At 40.1% G+C, this 22,399-nt stretch overlaps 1 protein-coding gene across 1 annotated transcript in view; it reads left to right on the top strand.

Annotated features, from left to right (window-relative positions):
- Positions 1-22,399, top strand: part of CDK17 (cyclin dependent kinase 17) — a 96,383-nt gene that overhangs the window by 60,949 nt on the left and 13,035 nt on the right. The window contains exons 6-8 of the mRNA XM_084276477.1: positions 15,560-15,685; positions 20,426-20,482; positions 22,066-22,180. Of these exons, the coding sequence (XP_084132603.1) occupies positions 15,560-15,685; positions 20,426-20,482; positions 22,066-22,180 (298 nt within the window). The remainder of the gene's footprint in view (positions 1-15,559; positions 15,686-20,425; positions 20,483-22,065; positions 22,181-22,399) is intronic.

Here is a 22,399-nt window from a genome sequence, read left to right on the forward strand (position 1 = left end):
TTTTGACAGATGGATAGAAATCTCAGATGCTAATTTCCTATTAATGCCTCCACTGCTAGGAAAGATGCAGCCTTTATTAAGTACCGCTGTATCCATGTATGAGTTGAGTCTCAAGGTGTGAATACATAGAAAACCGTGTTTTACTGGCTCTGCCCTTTGTGGAGTGGGATCACTTGCTTCTTTGGCCTTGGAGGGATCCAAATAAAGGTTCCCTCTTGTACCAAATCTTGCCTGCATGCCTTGAGTGATTTGTGCCATGGAGCTAGCTGGTTCAGTAGTAGTTATTTGCTTATATAAAGAGAAAAAATTACGTTGTGAAGTAAGTTTCTGTTGATTCAGTTTTGGTTCTGCTGGTTTGTTACAGATTTTATCTCTAGACACCTTTGGGTAGCTGGAGGCCATATTCCCTTTATAGTCATTTAGGTTGAGTTACAGCTGTGTGTTACACATACAGGTTAGAGTGAATTAATACGCATGTGATGGTATGTTTTTGCTGTAGTCTACTGAAGTCATTAGTCACACTTGAAATCCATTGTAGAATGTATTTGATTAAATATACAAGTTGGGTTAACTCAATAAAGCAATATTCATTCCTCTTCCCTCCAGCTTAATATGAATGTGCCAGTCCACTATGACTGTATCCTCTTTTGTGTTTCATTTGGCCAATTTTGACTCTATTTGTAATATCTGTGTACATTATTTCTTGGTTATATGTGTTTATTTCTCTCTGCTGAATTGACAGAAGTTCTGATTTGTTTGGAAGGTAACTAATCTGGTAAAACTGAAACCTTGGAACAGTGCCATTTACTCATAGAACTTCATGTTTATAGCCACATTTTTCATGCTGAGATTGAATTTCCTCTAGAATTCTGAAAATGAGCAGCCCATCAAAAAGTAAAACCCAACCAATTTTTTTAAATGCTTGCTAAAAAACATGCATACTGTAATCAAAGCGCTAATTACCAATACTGAGCATTCTTGGGATGTTTTGTGCATTAGGATACACACTTTGTTTCTTGGTGCCCATCCCCACTGAAGCAAATCATGTAATAAAGCTGTTTTCTCTGTAATCATTAAATAATTCAGAGCTACAAAATAAATTGAAACATCAAAGAGCTCACAGATTCTCTTGTCCAGAGTATGTGAAAGACTTTGTTGGGAAAGACAACTTGATTTTTCTAAAATTTTCCCATAGAGATACGCTGGAAGATAGAGGAGTCCACAACGGGCAATGTAGATGCAACTAGAAAATGTGTTTCTTGTAGCAGAATCTCCATAGCAATAGAAAGCTAAAATTTCATAACTTTAAGTTGAGCTGGTTTAGATAAAAAAATCATTCTAGATAAGAAATCATCCTACTGCAGTGTAACTGAAATGTAAAGCATTTCAGATATGAAATGTTGATACACTGCGATGAGAAGGAATTCTGTTCTGCAGCGAAAAATCTGCTGGGGTGAAAACTTCCCTTCCACAGTAACATCCAGGGAGCTACCAGCTTTCAATCTGTCATCCTCCCCCAAATGGGGGACATAAAATTTCAGCCAGCTTGACTGTTACAGAGAGGGAGATGATAGGCATTTGCTACTGAATTTGACAACGCTGCAGATGCAGGACTAGATTATTTTTTTTAACTGATTGTTCATTGTTATCATGTGCTTAAAAAACAAAGAGAACATACCAGAGTCTCATTGTGTTGCCTAGATAAAGTTTATTTTGCTTGTGATCCACAGCCTACAAATGGTCCATAAAGCAGTTGCCTTACTACCCCCCCACCCCTTTCCTTCCACTCATTCAGGAACCATGCTGACGGTAGGTGCAAGCATCTATTGTGTGAGGAATTTGGTCTCAAACAGCTGCTAGGTTTTAATTAAAATGTCTTACTAATCTCGTGCTAGTATTAATGATTGCCTAGAAAATCACTAAAAATGTTTTTCAAAACAGATATATGAAGTATTTTTTTCCAAGTATCAGAATCAATACAGCCTAAGAATGAATACATGTCTCTGTATTTTAAGTGTAGGAGTTTTCATCAGGTAATGAAAAACACTTCTCTGTATCACTCAGTTACAGCTTAAAGCATTTGCACGTTGATTTGCTGGAAAGAAGACATAGGCAGTAATGCATTAATAGAAATTCATGTTTCAAGCCATAAGTGTTCACTGGGGGCCCTGCGCCCGTGCGCTGGATAGTGGATGTTTCATTAAGAGCTGTGGTGGATATAAAAACCGGGCGATACAGCCTGTGCAAATTGAAACATCTGTTTCCCTTTCCCAGAAGTCCAAGGTCTGTAAGCTGTCTTCGCATGTGAACTGGCAGAGGGCCATAACCCACTGTTCACCAGCCTGTTTCCCAGATATTTTATCCTGAGAAACAGTTCTTATCCATCCGACTGTCACATTAGTGACGGGAGCGTGTTCCAGATCAGGCTGCTTCTACCACGCTGCTATAGGGTATAATTTTCCCTTGGGAGGAAAGTGAGGGTTTTTAGCTGAGCAGAGAGAAATACAAAGGCTGTGAAGGGATCCTGTAGTCATGTGTGCATTGTACTGGTTACCTTTTGAAAGAAAGAACGTACACGTAAGAGATGAGGTTTTGGCAAGCTCCATCCTTTACCAGGGGTGTGACTGTTTCAGGGGTCTTGATACAGCCAGAGTAACCCGGTGTGCTGTTGGTCCAGCTGGGTCAGTGTACCTTCTCCAGAGAAAACCCCACAACATCAATTGATGTTTCAGCTGACACAGTGCTGAGATTTTCTGTTTGTAGGCTTCACATTAGAATGTGGCTCGTAGATCCCCATTCTCATGTGCAAACAGGGCACTTCTGGCTCTGTTCAATCATTTAAATTCTTGAACAGCAGACTGGATGACAGGACTGACCCAGGCTTCCCATCGAGGGCAGTACAATATTTTCTCCTGTCATCAGGCTTGGAAGCTGGAGGCACGCTGTGAAAGCCAGCCTGAGCATTCAGCCCTACATCTCTTGCCACTTGAGAGGTTCCCTTGGATCCCCGAAAGGCATTACTACAGGGTGCCTTTTCTGAGAAAAGGCTCTTCCTTCAGCCTTTCTTCTGTGCTGGGCAGCCTGTCGATAACTTTTTCTGCCTTATTTACTGGATGTTGTCCAGTTGCCTTCCCTGCACCTCCTGAGAATGCGTAGTTTTTCTTCTGATCATCTTTGACTATTACCAGCTTTCATTTCCTTTACAGAAGCAAACTGACATTGCAACAAGAAGAAGAATACGAGCTTGGATAACAGGCAGATTTCTTTAACCTGCCTTCTAGATTTTCTAGGGGTAACTGTTACCATCAGTTGATGGTTTTTTACCCTTCTTTAAGGAACAGTTGTAATCCTGATGCTGAAATTCTTGCATTCCACTTGGACATGCTACTTCCCTTAGAAAAGTTCCTGCACTAAGCAGTGCCCTTTCTATAAGGATGGAATATCTGCATTTTTGGTGTTGCTTTTTCTTGACTTGTTTTTCATAGAATCATAGAATGTGTTATGTTGGAAGGGACCTTTAGAGGTCATCTAGTCCAACCCCCCCTGCAGTAGGTAGGGACACATTTAACTAGATCAGGTTGCTCAGAGCCTCATCAACTCTGACCTTGAATGCCTCCAGGGATGGGGCCTCCACCACCTCTCTGGGCAGTCTGTTCCAGTGTTTCAGCACCCTCATACTGAAGAACTTCTTCCTAATGTCTCATCTAAACCTACCCTGCTCTAGCTTAAAACCACTGCCCCTCATCCTATTGCTACATGTCCTTACAAGCTCTCCTACCCCAGCTTTCTTGTAGGTCTCCTTCAGGTACTGGAAGGCTGGTGTAAGGTCTCCCCAGAGCCTTCTGTTCTCCAAGCTGAACAAGTCTAACTCTCTCAGCCTCTCTTTATAGGAGAGGTGCTCCAGCTCTCTGGTCATCTTCATGCCTTCCTCTGGGCACACTCCAACAGGTCCATGTCCTTCTTGTGCTGAGGGCTCTAGAGGTGGAATACACAGAACTCTGGGTTGGGTCTCACCAGAGCAGGGTAGCAGGGGAGAATCACCTCTCAGTCTGCTGGCCATACTGCTTTTGGTGCAGCCCAGGATGTAGCTGGCCTTCTGGGCTGCAGATGCACATTGTTGGTTCGTGTCCAGCTTTTCATCCATCTGTACCCTCAAGTCTTTTTCTGTAGGGCTGCTCTCTATCACATTATCCCCCAGCTTTATTGATAATCAGAATTGTCCCAACACATGTGCAAGACCTTGCACTTGTCATTATTGAGCTTCATGAGGTTTGCACAGGCCTACCTCTCTAGCTGGTCCAGGTCCCTCTGTATGATAGATATCCCATCCTTCTGGCATGTCAACTGCACCACTCAGCTTGCTGTACCTTGGAAGTTCCATTTCAGAGTTGTCGCTATCAGGCTGGATGCGTCCATCTACAAAAATACATCTCAAAAACCACTGGAACGCAGCAGATGAGAGAGGTCAGTGCTTGGATGCAGTTTCCTACCATGCACTTCATCCTGACTGTCCTCTGCAGGAAGGTCAGATTTCCAGTGTCCATATTCAGGAAGTTGGCTTCTTCGGAATTAACCAGTTTCCTCATGGGACTTTCCCTTTGGTACTTGCAGCTTGATGTGAATTGTTTGCATTGGTAATTAACATTACACAAAACTGTGTGAAGGGTCCAAGTTTTCATTCCTGCAGTGATAGGTTCGGTTCCATTCCCCTCCACCTCTTTCTTCTTGTAAGCTGCTCAGCTGCTGTTACATTTCCTTTTTTGGGTAGTTTCTCTTACTACTCTGTTACAGAAATGGATGAAAACATACAGGTATTGGTCTGGAACGATCAGGAAGGTGGTAAATCAGGCAGAGCTTGCTTTATTAGCATCTGTTACTGCCCAACACCTACTGCTGAGTCAAAGAGCCATCAACCCCCAGGTTTCAGCAGGGTTTATGTTAAGAGCCTGATGCCACAGTGTGTTATCTTCCTAGGTGACAATGTAGGCAGACAAAATCAGACATGATCTTTTTATGTTTATTATTATTTTTCTTATTTTCTTAAGTTCACTTCCTTATGAGTTGCAATAATAAAACAACAAACCAAACAAAAAACCCAGGTAGGTATTTTTGGCATAAATGGTCACAAATTTCCTGTGTATTTATATGCTCAAAAAGAAAGGAATCTCTCACATTTTCAGTTTAATTTTTCCTTTCTCAGACTTTTCAAAAATTGTTTTATGTGTCATGTGTTTGGTTTGGTTTCATTGGTTGTGAGCTGAAGCTCCTGGAATGCAGTTTCTGAATACTGTATTTGTGCTGAACAGCTTCACCCTTTCACCTTAAAGCTGCTGGGAGATACGAAGTAAATAAAAAACTGACTGGGTTTTTTTGAAGAAAGAATGAAAGAGCAGTTTTTATTCAGCTGGTCAGTAGTGTAAGGACCATATCCACGAAACTAAAATTCTTGTTAAAAGTATTTTGAAGAAGAAATTGTTCATATTTTTATTGCTTACATAGAAAAAAATCCTGTTTATTCACCTTTAATTCTAATTTCCTGGGTTCAAAAATGCTAAATGTTACATGTATTACCGAAAAAATACTTGGAAGATCTCATACGTTTTTCGTTGTGCTAAAGTAAATAAAAGTAGAGGAATCTGCTTCCAGTTCTAGTTTTTGTGCTTTTAAGAATTTTATTATTTATTTTCATTTGAGTAGCTGTAGCTACTATAGATACTGGTGATAACTTCCTTTAACTCCTGACAGTGAAGTCTGTGTTTTGTTGATTGATGATGGTACATGTGCTGGGAAAATGTAACTCCCAATCTCAGAATAGAGACTAAACCTTAGAATTCTTAACATCAGTATTTCACTGATCACACTTGGCTCCTCATCTTTTCCTAGTTTCTCAACATCAACCCTGATACAGTGTGTTTACTTTGAGGAGCAAGGCAGAGACAATGGAGCATCTGTGGTCATTGGTATTGATACGAAACAGCCTGTGGGCTCAAACTTATGTTAAAATGCCTGAAAATATTGTGTGTGTTTGGTTCAGTTACCATATGGAAAAAATCCCTCTTGATTTAAATTCATGAATGAATTACATATCTTGGGTCATTTCTGTCCCACATAGAAAAAGCCAACTGATTCAATGCTCAAAATTGATGTTTTCTTGAATTGCGTTGCGTTTCAGTTGACTGGCTGAAAACCAGCATGGATTTATGGGGTGAGAGGTAGCAGTGATACCTTGTAGATGGGTCTTAAGATTATTTTTCATTACAGCTTTTAATTGAAGAAGGGGTTCTCTGAAGACCGTCTCTTCAAATTTAACAGAATAGTAATTGATTAATTGTGATTTAATATTTTCAGTAAAAAAATCAAGTATAAAGGAGAAATGTAGTATTCAGGTGTAAAACCATTCTGCAGAAGGAAGAAAAAAATACACTTTCTGCATCGTGATGAAATTAGTTACATCTGTCAGTTGAGTGGGGGAATGACGGTGGGTTTGTATACCTTGTAGAAACAGTGGTATAGGTAAATAATACCAGCCATTAAAGTAATGGGTTTGGCTAGAGCAATGGGGGCTCACTTATAACGATGTTAAAATAGCATGGTGCAAGGATGTTATATGATTCTGTTGATAGATGTGTATGTTGATAGATGTTTTGCTTCAAGACGTTGGGAGGTCTACAAGGCTATAACCGAACAACAAAATTCTCTAAAATTATATTCTCTGATTTGGGGTTCGTTTTGTTTTTGTGTGTTTTTGCCTCCAGCAGTCTTGTTGTATGTCGTAATTCTGTAGAGGATCCAGTTGGCTTCAACAGTGCTAACTCTGTCATTAGACAGAAATGCACTGAAATATGATAAGGCAGCCTTCATAAAAACTCATACGTGTGGCATTTGATACTGAAATGGTGCAGTAAGTACACACATAGAAGTTTGTATATTAAAATGTTTACATTCTCATTGGCAATGTTTTTCAATTAATTTGTTTGCATGTCATGAAGTAACACATGATACACACTTCTATTTAAAATATTCAAGGAAAGAATACTATAAAAAGTGGATTTATTTTTTTTTTTACAGTAAACATGCCGTGAAGTTGAACTGTGTTGCATAGGGTGTTATATGAGGTAGCATTTTAGATCTCATTAAGCATTCTCCAGTGAACAAAAGCACTATGACTTATTAGTGAACAGCTTGTGGTTGCAGCTGACATGTCTCGCTTGTATTTTCTGAAACTGGTGAGAAGACTAATTCAGATCGATGCTTACACAAGAGAGCAAAGCATTTTCATTTCATCTATAGTGGATTGTTTAGGCAGTCAAGCTGATGTCTGTAGACTTAAGAGAACAATTCTTCTTTGTGAGGCTGTAACAGATTTTTGTTGATAGAACATAATATTAACTCTTAAAAGACAAGCTAAAACTTCAAGGAGAGGTGAAGAGCAGTTAGTCTGCCTTAAGTTATTACCTTATGTAATACTTGATCTGGAAATGCAACTTTCCAATGAAGTGAAGCACTAAGGATCGGTGTATAATCACAGAATCATAGAATCATAGGGGTTGGAAGGGACCTCCAGAGAGACCAACCACCCTGCCAAAGCGGGTTCCCTTAGGAGAGGTTGCACAGGGAGGCGTCCAGATGGGTCTTGAATATCGCCAGAGAAGGAGACCCCACACCCACCCTGGGCAGCCTGTCCCAGGGCTCTGTCACCCTCACTGTGAAAAAGTTCTTCCACATGTTGGTGCGGAACTTCCTGTGCTCCAACTTGCAGCCATTGCCTCTTGTCTTGTCTCCACAAACCACTGAAAAGGGGCTGGCTGATTCTCCCCGCATCCTATACTTTAAATATTTATAAACACTAATAAGATCCCCCCTTATGCAGCTTAGCAATATGGTTTGTATTGCCTGCTTACTACCTGCTCCTGACAGAGCCAGCTTCCTTCCAGTGGCTCCTGAACTTGCATCAGCAGTTAATACGCCCTTTGTTTTGAAGGGGCAGTTTTCTGCTGGTTTACTTCCTTACCTCACATCACAGCATCATTAGCTTAGTAGAGCCCCTTCTAATTCAAGCAGCAATGGGAATGACTGGCTGCAGGCAGTGAACTACTGGGTTTGGAGGTAGTCAGCTGGTAGATTAGCTAAATGAAACGTTCAAGGAACAGTGAACTGAGACCGATGCTATCATCGGATTAAGGTTGATGCTATCATGAATTTCCCTTCCAGTTTTTATGATGTGTCATTTAGTAATACGTGATTGACCTTTGATTTTTTGCCTGCCTGGCAGAAGCCTGAATCTTTCTTCTCTTGTTTGCAGTTCTGAGTGCAGCAGCGGCTTGAAACAGACTTCCAGTTGAAAGATTGGTGGCATTTGCAACACAGTAGTTTTGGGAAAGAGTTATTGTTTCTACTCCAGTGAGAAGGAAACACAGTCTGCAAACTGGCACGTTTGTTAAAGGATAAAAATAAAAGTAGTCTCAGTTTTTCTGGGTTTTGTAGCACAGATCGGACTCAGGAAATCCTTGCTCTTAGGGCAATATTCTGGTTATTTGTTTTTAATTTTTTTATCATTGTTATTCTGTTTTGTAAAAAAAAACGAGTGTTTATTATTTCCATCTAGTATAGAAGTCAAAGATATGATGACTTGAGTCATCAGAATACAGACTAAAAAGAGTTTCAAATTGCTTCTTTTTAGAGCTTTTTTAACATGTAGAGTTAAAATATTCTATATCTTGAGATAGAACCATCTATTTCACTTCAGTGAAATTTGCAGAAGTATGTAGTGCATCTTGGCAAAGAATAAATAGTGAGTTAAGGAAAAAGAAGCTGTTGATTTTAATGTCTGATTTGAAGTGTGAAAAGTTAACAGTGTTGCTTTCACAAGTAAGAAAAAGGTCATGCTGTGGAAAAAAGTACTTTTTTGGCAGGGTTTAAGAGAAGTGAAAGTAGATCTGTTGACTAGGAATGAGGGTTTCTGAAAAGTGTGACCCTGTGACACTAAAGAATATTTTGGGGGCCAAGCAATTAGAAAGAGGAATAGCAGCTAAGCTTGTATTATGCTGGGGTTTTTTTTATTTGGAAGATGTCTTTGTTTTACTTACAGGATTTGAGACTCCTGCCTCCTTTTCTTGTGCCCAAGTGTAAGAAGTTGGTGGCAGACAGAACACACACATGAAGTTACAGCACCACAGTTGGATACTAGCCAGATGAAAGAAAAGGCTCGAGGAAGTGTAGCTCTTCTGAGAGCATTTGCTGTAGCCAGTGTTAGAAAAAGATGGTAAAGACAAGCACAAGTGGGGTAGTTTATCTCCACGGAAAACAAAGTCATGTTAGCATCACAAGTGCTTACATGTTTATCTGCCATCAAGCAGAGTAGGACAAACGTGATTCTCATTTCAGGCTAGTTACAAAAATAGTATGTGTTTCTCAGCCAGTAATAAAGCAAGATGGAGAATAAGCGTTGCACATGAAGATAGAAAATGTGGTTTTGAGATGTAGAGGAGGAGGGAAATGCCACGAGCATTCTGGCTACCCTAGCAAAGCAACTGGTGCCTGAATATGTTCTCCAGAATATATTCTGGAACTGGATCAAAAAATAGCTCATTAAGCAACAGTTAACTGTAGCCACTTCAGCATTTAACAGTACTGCCTTACTGAACATTGATGTATTCTGTTGCAAGCCGACCCTGAAGATAACCAAAAGGAATCAAACTATTAAATGTTAGGAATTGACCTAATTTGGAAAAATAAATCATAAGTGATGTACAAGAACATAGTATTGTCTTAAAGAGTTTATTTTACCCAAAGTAGTTTGTTGTCCCTAAAAGATAAGGTTTTGCATTCCAGTAAGTCTTTGCTTGTTAGAGTTAAGAAGGAATGCACAGATTCCTTCTGCATAGTTGAGGGTCTGTGTACATCACTTACACACCTGCTATGTTTAAAAAAAGGAACTGTAAGATAACTGTAAGATAGGGAGTTACTGGAATTTACTACCTTCACAAATGAAATAAAAGATTAAAAGATCCATAAAGGGATGAAAAGTTAATTAGTGTTAAAAAAATTGACGTTTAACTCCATGGTGTTGACAAGCTCAGAATCTTAGGTGTCAAAAACTAAAGAGCACAGGGGAAATCATCAGTCCTGCCATTAATTTTACAGGCTTCCTTATTACTTCATTTTAACAGCATTGTAGCAGGGTCTTGTAACAGCCAGCGTTTTTAACAGCCCACTAATAATTTCCATTGCAGAAGGTTTCTTGGTTTTAGTTGTTTTCCTTGGTTAAGGTTTCTTGGTTTGTTTGTTGGGTGGCTTTTTTTCCTTTCTTCTGAGAACTGGTAACACGTCATTAGATTCAGTTGGTAGTTAAAATCAATGTGGACGAAGTCCTCTGTTCCCAGAGCGTCCGTCTCATTGTTTCACAGAATTCCACAGAGGTTTAAGAGAATAAGCAATTCTTTAAAAAAAATCCCTGTTTCCTATCATTTCTTTTACTCCAGCCTGGCATCATGCCAAAATAGCAGCAAGCCATGGGGCTCAGGAGAGCAGGTTTTGCTGCTGCTGAAGCCCCAGTGGTGAGATTGCAATGGGGTGGCTGCACTAGCAGCATTGGGGAGCGAAGGTGGCCTTTGTGTCTAACATTGAGCTCCGGGCTTCACATCCTCTCCATAAAGGTTGTTTGGCACCAGAGGGAAAACTGGTCGCTGCCCCCAGGCTCAACAGCTGACCTGAACTGGCTAAGGGGCTGTTCTGTACCATCTGATGTGGCGTGTGTCAGTAAAAGCTTGGGGGGAAGGAAGAGGAAGGGAGGACATTTATGGCTGTGGTATTTGACTTCCACTTCCCAAGGCACTGCTGGGCATGCTGAGGCCTGGTTTTCCGGGAAGCAGTCAGTCAGTCAGTTCGTCTTCCCACTCTGCTTGGGCACACAGCTTGTGTTTTCCCTTATTAAACAGTCATTGCCTCTACCCACAAGTCTCCTCATCATCCTTCTGTCATCTCTGCATCCCATGGGAGCAGGGAGCGAGCGCTCAGCTGGGAGCCAGGCTCACCTGCTCCCCAGGGTCAGCCCACAGCGGGGAAGTAGGTCTCTTGCTGCCGTCAGCTGATGAGGTTGCCTAAGCGTCAGCAGCTGCCTGGTCTTGAATACTCAAGGCTCAAAATTGGTTGGTGTACAGGAGGCTTCTTGCTTTTCTTTTTGACCTAATCTCAGTTACGTTACCTGTGGTTTTCAACTGTGTCAAACTCAAGTAATTTTAGTTTCCATTTCTTCTATTTAGCCACCAGGAAGTATTTGGCTTCCTTCTCTTCACACACGTTTAATGAATCCCCTTCCATGTTGCTGTATGGCATTTAATTATGATTGCTTTCTTTTCCCAAGAGGTGGTTGCTTCAATTATTGCAAAAACTGGGAGGAATTAAGGTGGTACAAAAAAAACAAAACATCATCATTTCCGTCTTCCAGGTATTTGGGTTCACAATCTAAATTACTTGCTTTAATTTTGGTTATTTTAGGCACTTAGGTAAAGAATCATAACACAAAGAAGACTTTATATATGAGACTTTATATATGGTCTTTTAAATACTGGTGTCATAAAGGACTTCTGGCTGGTAGGTAGCAAAATTAATATGTCATTTTAGGAAAGTGTTGGCTTGACTGGCATTTCAACACAACCAAATAGGTGTGAGTACTGCCAGTAGAGTAACAGTGTAGATCTTTTAAGAGGAAAAACCTCTCAAGTACCTGCTGAAGTTTCCATCAAATCATTATATTTTTAGAGCTGATTAAAGTTTCTTTTCTGAGAAGAAACATTAAGGAGAATGGATAGTGTTTTGGTTTTGTTTACAATATGACAAAAACTTCAGCTTCCAGCACTAAATTCTCTTTCTTGAGGGGTAGGGGGAGGGATTGCTGTCATATATTGGCCATTATCTTCCAAATATAACTAGAGTTCTGAAAAAAAAAATTCTCCCTAGTTTTCCCCTCAGTTCGTGGCATGTTGTTTGTTTTTTTTTAAAGACAGAGGTTGCATAGGAGTGGGAGTGAGGGTTGTTCTATACTTAAAGTAAACTACTGTTTGTGGGGGTTTTCCCCCAAACTGGAATAGATTTTGGCCTTTGCATCAGTAAGTACTTGCATTCAAACAGGATCTGTATTACTGTGGAGCACTAAATGTAAGTTTACAGCTTAAGCTCAATTTAGTACTGAGGATGAGACATGGATCTTTGAAGTCAGTCATGGGGGGGGTTGTAATTGCCTGCTGCAGAAATGACATAGGCAAGGGTTTGAGAATGAAGGAGAGGGAAATCTGTAATAGAGTTACAACTAGCTCCCATTACGATATTTTCTGATACCTAAAAGTATCATTGCCTCTAGTTTTTATGGTACCTGTAGTGAATTCTTAGTAACTGTAAAGCGTCTTACACTTGTTTGGCTTCCCTTCCTGTGCATTTGAAAAGGTATGTGTTTATTGATGGCAGGCAGGCACTGAGAGCAGTTAATGGCATAGTTTTCAAATTGCCACTACAGCTTAAAAGCTGCCTTTGCTTCCTTCTTCCTACATAGCCATCAACTTGGTATGGAATGCTTCTTGGAAGCTCTGGAGTTAGGTGTAAAGCACCACTTTGGCTGCCTCAAGGGTGAGTGCTGTGGGAGGAGAGAACATAGAGATGGGACATCTCTGGGGTACGATCGACTGAGTATTTCATGAGGCCTTTGGGTTGTGGTCCATGATCTCAGTATCCCTATAAACAGACTCTGTTAAAATACTTACTTTGAAACGAGCGCTGTGGGACAGTAAGAAGAAAGCACTACAACACGTTTCTGGGCTGTAGAGTTAATAGATAGGAGTGGGAGAAAGCTGTTTTGCTGCAGGGTACGCAGGATGATGAAGATACCTACTGTGTTCAGGAAGTTTTATTGAAAAACTCAGCTCAGTGCTTTTTTCTTCTGCTGTCTTGGCATTTGTCAAGTTTCTGTTTTGAGAGAGAAAGAAAGTTTCAGTTTTGAGGAGAAAGAAAATCAGGATGTTTCCCCCCTGTCGATTTGGGGTTACAATAGGAAGATGGAGTAGAGACCGATGCTGGTCCTTTTCTTGCCATCCCTGTCTTGTTCCAGCAGTTCCATGGTCTCCCACTGCAGTGAGATGACAAAGCTGCTTTCTTTAAGGCAATACGGACCTCTTTACTATGTGCTCATCTGTTTTGATGAGCTACATGAATTTTTAGAAAAATGCAATAAATTATAGGTAGGGTAAATTAATTCATTAATTTAGTTTTAATAATCTGAAGTCCTCTTCGGTAGGGGAAAGGCATTTCTGTTTTCAGATGACTCTTAACCTCACTGAATTTTGGTTTGCTGTTACAAAAATGACATCAGCAGAGCCTGTCAAAAAGAAGACAAATTCTTCACTGTAAAATAGTGTTTTTACTGTAGGGATTACTGCTAGCTCCTGTTGTAATGAATCAGTTCCTCCGCTCTCCCAGAAACCACACACTGTTAAAATTGCCAGTGTTTTGAAAGATTTGAAATGCCAAAGCTGAAAATTCGTAAAGAAATCGGAAGCTGCCAAAACTTGAGGCATCCTTTTGTTCTTCAGTTGAATTTCAAAATGTTGGTTAAAGCTGCCATGCTGTGAACAGTACTTCTTTTGTTTTAAAAACAATTTAAAAACTCTACAACATGAGAAATGCAAGCACTGATTTTTCCAGTTACACAAAAAAGCTGGTGTTGGGCAGCAGAGTAGAAGCTAACAGGCTTTGTGCTCGCTACCCAAGGAGATGTGAGGAAAGCAAGGAGGGGTCAGCTGCCAGAAATTAAAGCTTTGTTGGCATCTCCAAAAATTTCTGTCTCTGTGCAGTGGCTGTAGTGAATAGCATATGTAGATCAGACATCTGGGGAGGGATGTATATTAGCACTTCAGTCCTACCTGAAATACTAATTGCCAAGTTACATTAATTTCTTAAATATATATATATATATTTAACTGTTTTGTTGAGTTTTTTTTCTTTTGCTTAGCTATTATTCTAGGTACACATACAGAGATCATGTATATCCATGATTCAACCCCATACATTATCAACCCTGAAAGCTTAACGAGTTGTCCACGAAGATCTGGAAGTCTTGAAAAGTCGGACAATCCAGTTCTTAGGCAGCCTAAGCCAATTTAGCTGCTGGCTTCCCAGGCTTGCCCTGCAGCCTCTCTTGCCCTGTGTTCAGGCTGTGAGCTCGTCTGACCTTACACTGAACCTGTTTGGAGCACAAAGCTGGCAGGAAGCTATGTGCTTCACCCAAGATAGTTTCTCGATGATTTAGCACTCCCAAATAGTTCAAAGCTGCTGCAGAGAAACACATGGCTGAGCCAGAGACACCAAATGGGGCCGTAGCTGCCAGCATGTAGATTAACTTGGGATGCCCAGAATTCAAAGCTGGAGGTGATAGGTAAGATGGAACGGGGTAGCATCAAGAAGAGCTTATAGCTGTTAGGTCAGTATCGATTAGACCAGGGGTCTGCCAGCAGGAATTAGTAGATTCCATCTTCTACTGGAGAAAAGTGTGAATAGCATTGGTTCCAGAGATCTCCTCTTCAGGATAGAATCCATAGGAGTGGATTGTTTGATGCTGAGCGGGACTTTTCTTTACTTTTTACTTTACCATAAAAACTTGGATAAGCTACCTTTACTGAAAAATAATTCCTGCTGTTCTGGAAATTACTGCCCATTCTTTACAAGTCTGAGTAGGTTGCCCTTCTGTCTCTCTAGTGGTGTCTGGCCACCTTAAGAGAATATTTGGTATTTCTTTTTTTGGTATGTTTGAGATTAAAGTCAAACTAAAAAAAAACCAGATGAGAACATGCAGCCACCCCAAGCAAACCTTTTTTGACAGGCAAAATAATTTTGTCCCCCTCTTGTCTTAGAAATTATGCCTGCTGTTGTTGGAAAAATTTACTGGTGGAAAACAGAAACTGATGTAGGTGAAACTGGATTTATATCATGTCAATTTGATTTTTCTAAAGGTCGTATACTAAAGAGCTTGAAAATGGAAAATGTATTAACATTTGTAGTAGTTTGGCTCAGTAACTCAGAGATTCTGTTTGTGAGACTGGAATATGGAAGTTGAAGCAAGTTTAGAACTTTGATTAGTCAGAGACATCTGAGTGGGGAATGATATACTTTGAATCGTGGAGGTCTGTTGTTAACCTAATTATATAAAAAGAAATGTATCTACCAGCCCTTGAATTCTCAGTTTCTGATATTCCAGGTGTGCATAAGTATTCACAGAAACTCACTATGCACCCACGATGTAATTAAGTAGATTTTAATATTTTGGTTTTCCTGTTAAAGGAATGAGTTAGTAAAGCACTGAATTTTTGAGCCAGTTACCTAACCAATTTGAAGTATTACTGGAAGAGAATATTGTTTGTTAAAAGCATTTATGTGGAATTACTTCTTTTTTCATTTGTGTGTTTCCGTCTTAAATAGCAACCCTGTAGTAACAGTAAGACTACGAGTGTTTAAAAGATTTTATTCAAGAAATTCAGAGTTCTACTTGACCCTTCTCTTGCTGTATTTACTGCAGGATTTGAACAAGCGTTTGTCCCTGCCCGCTGACATCAGGATACCCGACGGGTACCTGGAGAAGCTGCAGATTAACAGCCCGCCCTTCGACCAGCCCATGAGTCGACGCTCTCGTAGAGCATCGCTGGTAAGTGTCACGCATCTGCTTTGCTAAACCAGCCTCTCAGTTCTCCAGGTTCCATTTAGTGCATATCTGTCTATGCCACAGGCATGATTCAACTTCACTTACAGTTTGGCTTTTATGTCCTGAGCTTCATTTGGCACCAGTCAAAATCCATTGAAGAATATCATCTTTTCTTTCATTTTTCTTCTGCAAACTTTGCCCTGTCACTTCTCAGTGACCCTTTGAAATCAGTGGCTAAACTCAACTCCTGAAGGGCAGACTTAAATCCTTGTGTTTTTTATAGCAGGGATGATCTGTTTGAACAAGTAGGTGATGTAGTCTTAGGTCAAGGCTGGAACTCTGCTGTGATATAGGAGGAAGGCCCTAAAGCAGCATGATATCACTCACTCCTCTTTTTGCATTTCATAACAATTTTTCTTTTCAAAATTGCTGGTGAGATAATAGATTTCTTTTTCTTTTTTTTTTAAGTTATATGTGGATTCCAAAGAATACAAATGAGTAAATTCACAGATATCTTTTTAGATTATTGGGTTATTTTAAAAAAAGTCTTTCTCTGGAGATGGCAGAATAAGGACTCCTACACTGTATAAAAGCTAGAAATCTTGGATGCTTATATAAAATGTGTATCCATGAAATAATAAAAAAATAATTTTTCTTACAGTTACAAATTATTTTACATTTCAGTCACAATTTGATCTATCAGTTTTCTTTGTGTTAATGGAGGTCTTAAAGGATTCTTTGACCGTTATTGACTTCCTGAGCAGATTCATTGGCAAGAAATTCTTTGTAGAGGAAAACTGGATAGGTTTATGAAATCAACATTGTTCTTTCTTTTCCTGACTTCATGGCTTATTTGCTGAAAAATAAATATGAAAGCATGTATAGTGAATTAGTGTTATTAACTGTGAAATACCTTTATTATTTTTGAACTAATGACATCTGTAACAAAGCCTTGGTTTGAATTTGATCATGTTGTTTTTCCCCTGAAAAAAATGTGATTTAGTGTGCAAGACTAAAGCTCTGATTTGCATGTCTCCTTGTACAAGAACAGTTATTAAAAGACGAAAAAGCACTGGAAGTAATAATAATGTAGGAAGCTTAAATGTTTGTGCCAGAATCTTGTAGCTCATTAACCTCTTAGTTACAGATGTAGCACTGAACTGAGAAATAGACTTCCCCAAGCCTGCTCTTTCCAGACACTGGTGAAGTACCTTCTCAGCAGAACCTTCTCAGTGGAATATCGTATTTGAGGGATGGGGGAAGTTCCCTGTATCTAAATTACCTTGCTTGTTGTTGAGCAGCTGAAGTTCACTCCATGACAGACAGAAAAACAGTGCCCTCTAATGAGTATGGTGTGTGTATGGAATCACCTTCCTGTCACAAGATTGGTTTGGTTTGCCATTTAAAAACTCTGTTTTGAGGGCTTAGAAGTCCGAAATGAAACCAGCTAGCAGTGCAGTAGTAGGCAGGCATGCATTTGCTGCGTTGTCCTCTCCTGATTTCAAACTAACCTTTAAAAAAAAAAGCAATTTGAGGGCTCATTATTCTGAGATTTGTCATTGAAAGCTTGTGAGCAGACTGCTAATTGCAGTACGTGAATATCGTGCCCGGCTTCAAAGGCACGTCTCTTTTTCAAGGCTTGGGACGAGTCAAAGGAAAAAAGCTATAAAAAGTATCAAGTGAGGACTTGTTATACTTTAGGTCTGATGGATTTCTTTGAAATACCACCAGAAGAATTAGCTTTTATGGTAACTATTTTGTACACGTACATGCATGCGGAGGAGCATAGGTCTAACACCTATGCACCGGTCTTAACTGTAAAAGCATCAGTGTTTCTGTGTAAGTCAAGGTGGATAGATGTCTATTGCAGGGGAGGAAAAAAAGGTAGTCCAGAAATTATTTAGAAGGAAAAAAAGAAAGTAATCTTAGTTTCAGGAATCTAAAACTTAGTTTTTCTTATGAGTAGTAGGCAACTAAAATGTGATTAAAAAGTTAAACATATTAAAAGGCAGGTCCTCTGTATGTAGGAAATTTTGTGTGGTCTCATTGTCTAAAGAAGATTGTAAGTTTATTAGTCTTGATGAACAACATGAAGGTTTCTTGGAAGTGAGACATTTAAGTTATATTCCAGACCATCCGCAATAACAAGGCCAATGACTATGATTTATCCTTTAGTTTCTCCTGTAAACTAAGCAGCCTATCTTTTTAATTCTAATGCCATCTAATACTCACTTCAAGGTATGTTTGGTTAAGTAGGTCAGAAGGCACTTTGGAAACAGTATTTGTTTTCCTAACATTGTACTGTATCAGTGGAATGTTTAAAATCTCACTGGAGTCATGTTGTCATATCTCAACTTTGCTTGTATTTTGAGATAAACAGCTTGACTCCAACAAGGTCCTAAATCTGCTTGATCTTAAAGGATCTTTATGATGTTCTTAAATATTTCAATTCTAACACAAATTTATTAAAGCAGCATTACTCTTAATGCTATATTAAAACATAATTATGTGCCCAGTTTGTTTACAGGCAGGATCTTACACTTATTTCAGATGTATTTTCATGCATGTGCTCTGAAAATTAAGTATTAATCCAACACTTTGTTGTATACCTTTGTATCATATTGTTGTCAAATCTTAATACAATCAGCAGTATTGATGTTACATTGTGTTGCCATGAAATAATACACAATTCCATTGGATTTTAGGAAAAAAATTAACATATGTCAACTTGTGGATTTAAGTGCTTAAAGCAGTCTGGGGTTGAAGTATTGTTCCTTAGAGAGAAATAGCAACTGAAGGACTATGTTTGGAAATGGGAGTAGGAGGTGATGCTAGGGAGAAAAGCTGGCTTTTTTGTCTTAGTGTATGTTCAGTCGTCAGTAAAGCAAAACCTCATGAAGCCTGTGGATTTGGGGTTTTGACAGGGTACAGGTTACGTGCACTTTGTAAATTGTTTTTGAAATTGAGCTGGTTTACATGTCTGCTTTCAGCATTCTTTATGCTATCAGAACAATGTCAAGCTTTGATGTAAATGAAAGCTTTGACAAGCGGTGTTCCTCAAGGGTCTGTGCTGGGACTAGTGATGTGTAGTATCTTTATTAATGATACTGACAGTGGTATAGAGTGCACCCTCAACAAATTCGCTGATGACACCAAGTTGAATCGTGAAGTTAATGTGCCAGAGGGACCTGGACAGGCTGGAGAAGTGTGCCCAGGTGAACCTCGTGAGGTTCAACAAAGCCAAGTGCAGGATCCTGCACCTGGGTTGGGACAATCCCCATTATCCATACAGGTTAGGAAATTATGTGCTTGAAGGCAGTCCTGAGGAAAAGGACCTGGATTAAGAAGCTGGACATAAGCCACCACTGTGCATCTGCAGCCCAGAAGGCCATCCACATCCTGGGCTGCACCAAAAGCAGTGTGGCCAGCAGATCGAGAGGTGGTTCTGCCCCTCTGCTCTGCTCTAGTGAGACCTCACCTGGAATATTGTGTCCAGCTTTGGAGCCCTCAACACAGGAAGAGTTGGAGCATGTCTAGAAGAAGGCCACAAAAATGACCAAAGGGCTGGAGCACCTCTCCTGTGCAGACAGGCTGAGAGAATTGGGCTTGTTCAGCCTGGAGAAGAGAAGGCTCCAGGAAGAGCTTAGAATGGCATTCCAGTACCTGAAGGGGACCTGCAGGAAAGCTGGGGGAGGACTGCAAGGGCATGTAGCAATAGGATGAGGGGCAGTGGTTTTAAGCTAGAGCAGGGTAGGTTTAGATGAGACATTAGGAAGAAGTTCTTCAGTATGAGGGTGCTGAAACACTGGAACGGACTGCCCAGAGAGATGGTAGAGGCCCCATCCCTGGAGGCACTCAAGGTCAGGGCTGATGGGGCTCTGAGCAACCTGATCTAGTTAAATGTGTCCCTACTTAACTGCAGGGTCCCTTCCAACCTTACACATTCTGTGATTCTATGATTCTATGAAATGGCAGTGGCCTTACTGTTACCCCTTGCAGTTAGTTTCATGTATTAAATATAAGACTAGTAGCAGTGGATTTGACCAGGGAAAGTAACGATCATACAGCCATCAGAAAAAGGTGGTGTTACATAGGTGGGCAACACCTCCCAGCTTGCATTGCAGAGCTAACAGTGACAAAGAGAAGGTGAATAAATCCAATTTGAATACACAAATAGTTGATGTTTTATGAGCCATGAAACATGAATTATTGAGAAAAAGCTGAAGCTTCTGGAGGAATTATGTTTAGGGATTTTACTGGAAGAGTTTCAGACCAAAAAGCATTGAGAGGTCAAAATGGGAGAGGATCTCAAATGGACCAAGTAAGTAAAGTTATTTTGAAAGGAGCAGTGGCATATGGTTGTGCTGAGCAAGAGAAAAGGTGGAATAGTTTGTGATTATACCTGTACTCTTTAAGTTATGACAACCTCATTAGTAGTAATTAGATCAGAAGAGTGGAGTGGACTTAAGTAGGAGGTAGGGTAAAGTTATGTTTCGAGCAAAGTGTAACTCACAGACTTTTGAGTACACAGTAGACTGGTCAACAGCCTGAATGTTAGGCTTTGGTGCTGGTACACATTTATGTCATAATATGTTAAATTGTTTTTAAAATAGCAGAATTGTGCAGTGTTTGGTCAAGTACTACCAGATATTTTTCTGAAATAACATTTAGCTTGCTGATTAAATGACGGATATATAAAGCATTTGGTTTTAGTGATCAAATTCCCATTTCTTTTCATTACAGTCAGAAATTGGATTTGGAAAAATGGAAACTTATATCAAATTAGAAAAGCTTGGAGAGGTATGTATAGCTTTGTTTTGAAATGATTGCTGCTTTGATGACAATGTCTTGTGTAAAATTTTACAGAATGTTAACTGAAAATCCCTTGAAATACCCGTTGAATTTATCTTTTCAGTAAACCAAACATGTAACAATGTCACAACCACACCAATGTTCTGTGCTTACAAGCAGAAAAAGAAACAGGGGACAAGCAAAACTCCATTACAGATGATCTGTGACCTTCTTGCACAGGCTGGATTTGTGTGCAGATAGAGCAGATGACTCTGCAATAGAATTAGTTCTGCCCAGTGTCGTCCTGCCGTGCGTTAGGTGTTAGGGAGCACTCACGCTGGGCAAGAAGCCAGAGCTTGTGGGGAGCAGGCAGTAGGGCTGGGCATGTTCTGGTGGAGAACTCACCTGTGCCCCTGAGCTGGACAGCCGACTGGCTGCTGCTAAATGTCATATGCAACACAAAGCTTGCCTTTCCTTCTGGGAGGGCAGCAGGACAGCTTTCATCTTCCGCTCAGCCTCTGACTTCCAGAGAAACAGTAGAATTCAGGAGGGGCCAGGTATCAGTTATGTCCAATTCTGATTGAGGTTGGCCAATGGAATCACAAATAGATGAGGAGCACCAGGATGGGTTGCAGACTCTTGCAGAAGGAAGCAGGGCCGGTCAGCATCTGCTGTGAGTGTTGCTTGCTAGTCCTCCATTTGCGACGTTCTCACTTCCATAGGCATTTGGTTTTGTATTTTGCCTCCAGCACTTGTTAGATGGGTCACTAGTTGTGACATAACATCACATATCTTTGAAGGAATGTTAACCTAGTAGCTGTGAAGTCGTAGTTGGAGGTGTACATCATCTCACTTGCTTACAAGGTACAGTGGACAGCACCGGGTATGTCCTGTAACCTAGGGCAGTTTCTGTAACTTTGTGCTTCCTCTTTGCTTTTGCTGGGATTAGCTGTACCTGTGTGCTGTTTTGTCAGGATATGTAACATGCCATAAGGGCTTTGAATCTCTTCTAGGGGAAAGAAAAGAATTGGAAAAGATAAGCTCTGTAATATTCACTGTTCTTGATGTCAAGCAAAGTGAAACCGACAATTCCTTCCCTGTCCCTCAAAAAAGAAAGGAAAAAATAATGTAAAATATGTAAGGCAGACAAGCAGCTATCAAAAGGAGTTAAGTGTTCTTGTAAAAGTAATGGAAGAGTATCTCTGCAGCCTTTGGGAGCGTAACTGCGGCGTAGTGTGGAGATACATGAGCTGGTTTTAATGAGATAGAAACTTTCAAGAGGGTAAATGATCCCAGCAGTGATCTTGGTGAACGTGATGGTACCTGATCTGACACCTTTGGTAGCTGTATGGCGTATAGCTTTCCGTGTCCCGTTCAGAGTTGCTCTGTGTTTGACCTGTGCTTCCAAAATGTCTTTGTGCTTTTACATGTATCGAAAGAAGAGAATCTAAAAATAATTCATATCCAAAATGAAACACCTTAGAACCTCAGATAGAAGTCTGGGGTTGGTTTTGGCTTTTTTTTTGTTCATTTTTAACAGGTCTTTTAACGAGGGAACAACTTTCAAGTTTACTACTTCTTCTGTTTTGTAGGGTACATACGCAACAGTTTATAAGGGGAGAAGTAAATTGACGGAGAACTTGGTAGCCCTGAAGGAAATCCGCCTGGAACATGAAGAGGGAGCACCATGTACAGCCATAAGAGAAGGTGATAACTTCTGGGGTTTTTTTTTAACTCCTTAGAATTCCAGATACTTCAGGATTTCTTTTTGACCAAACCACTGTTGGTGCTTGGGAATGTGTAAGCTACATGGGCCATTAATGGAATTGGAATTAGTTTTGATGAGGAGACTTTCAGTCTTAGATGTATGAAGAGCTAGTGTCTCAATTTTATTTACAGGGAGCGGTGGTGTTCTCAAATGCAGTG

The sequence above is a fragment of the Gallinula chloropus genome (genome assembly GCF_964237585.1).
Source record: "Gallinula chloropus genome assembly, chromosome: 1".
NCBI lineage: Eukaryota > Metazoa > Chordata > Aves > Gruiformes > Rallidae > Gallinula > Gallinula chloropus.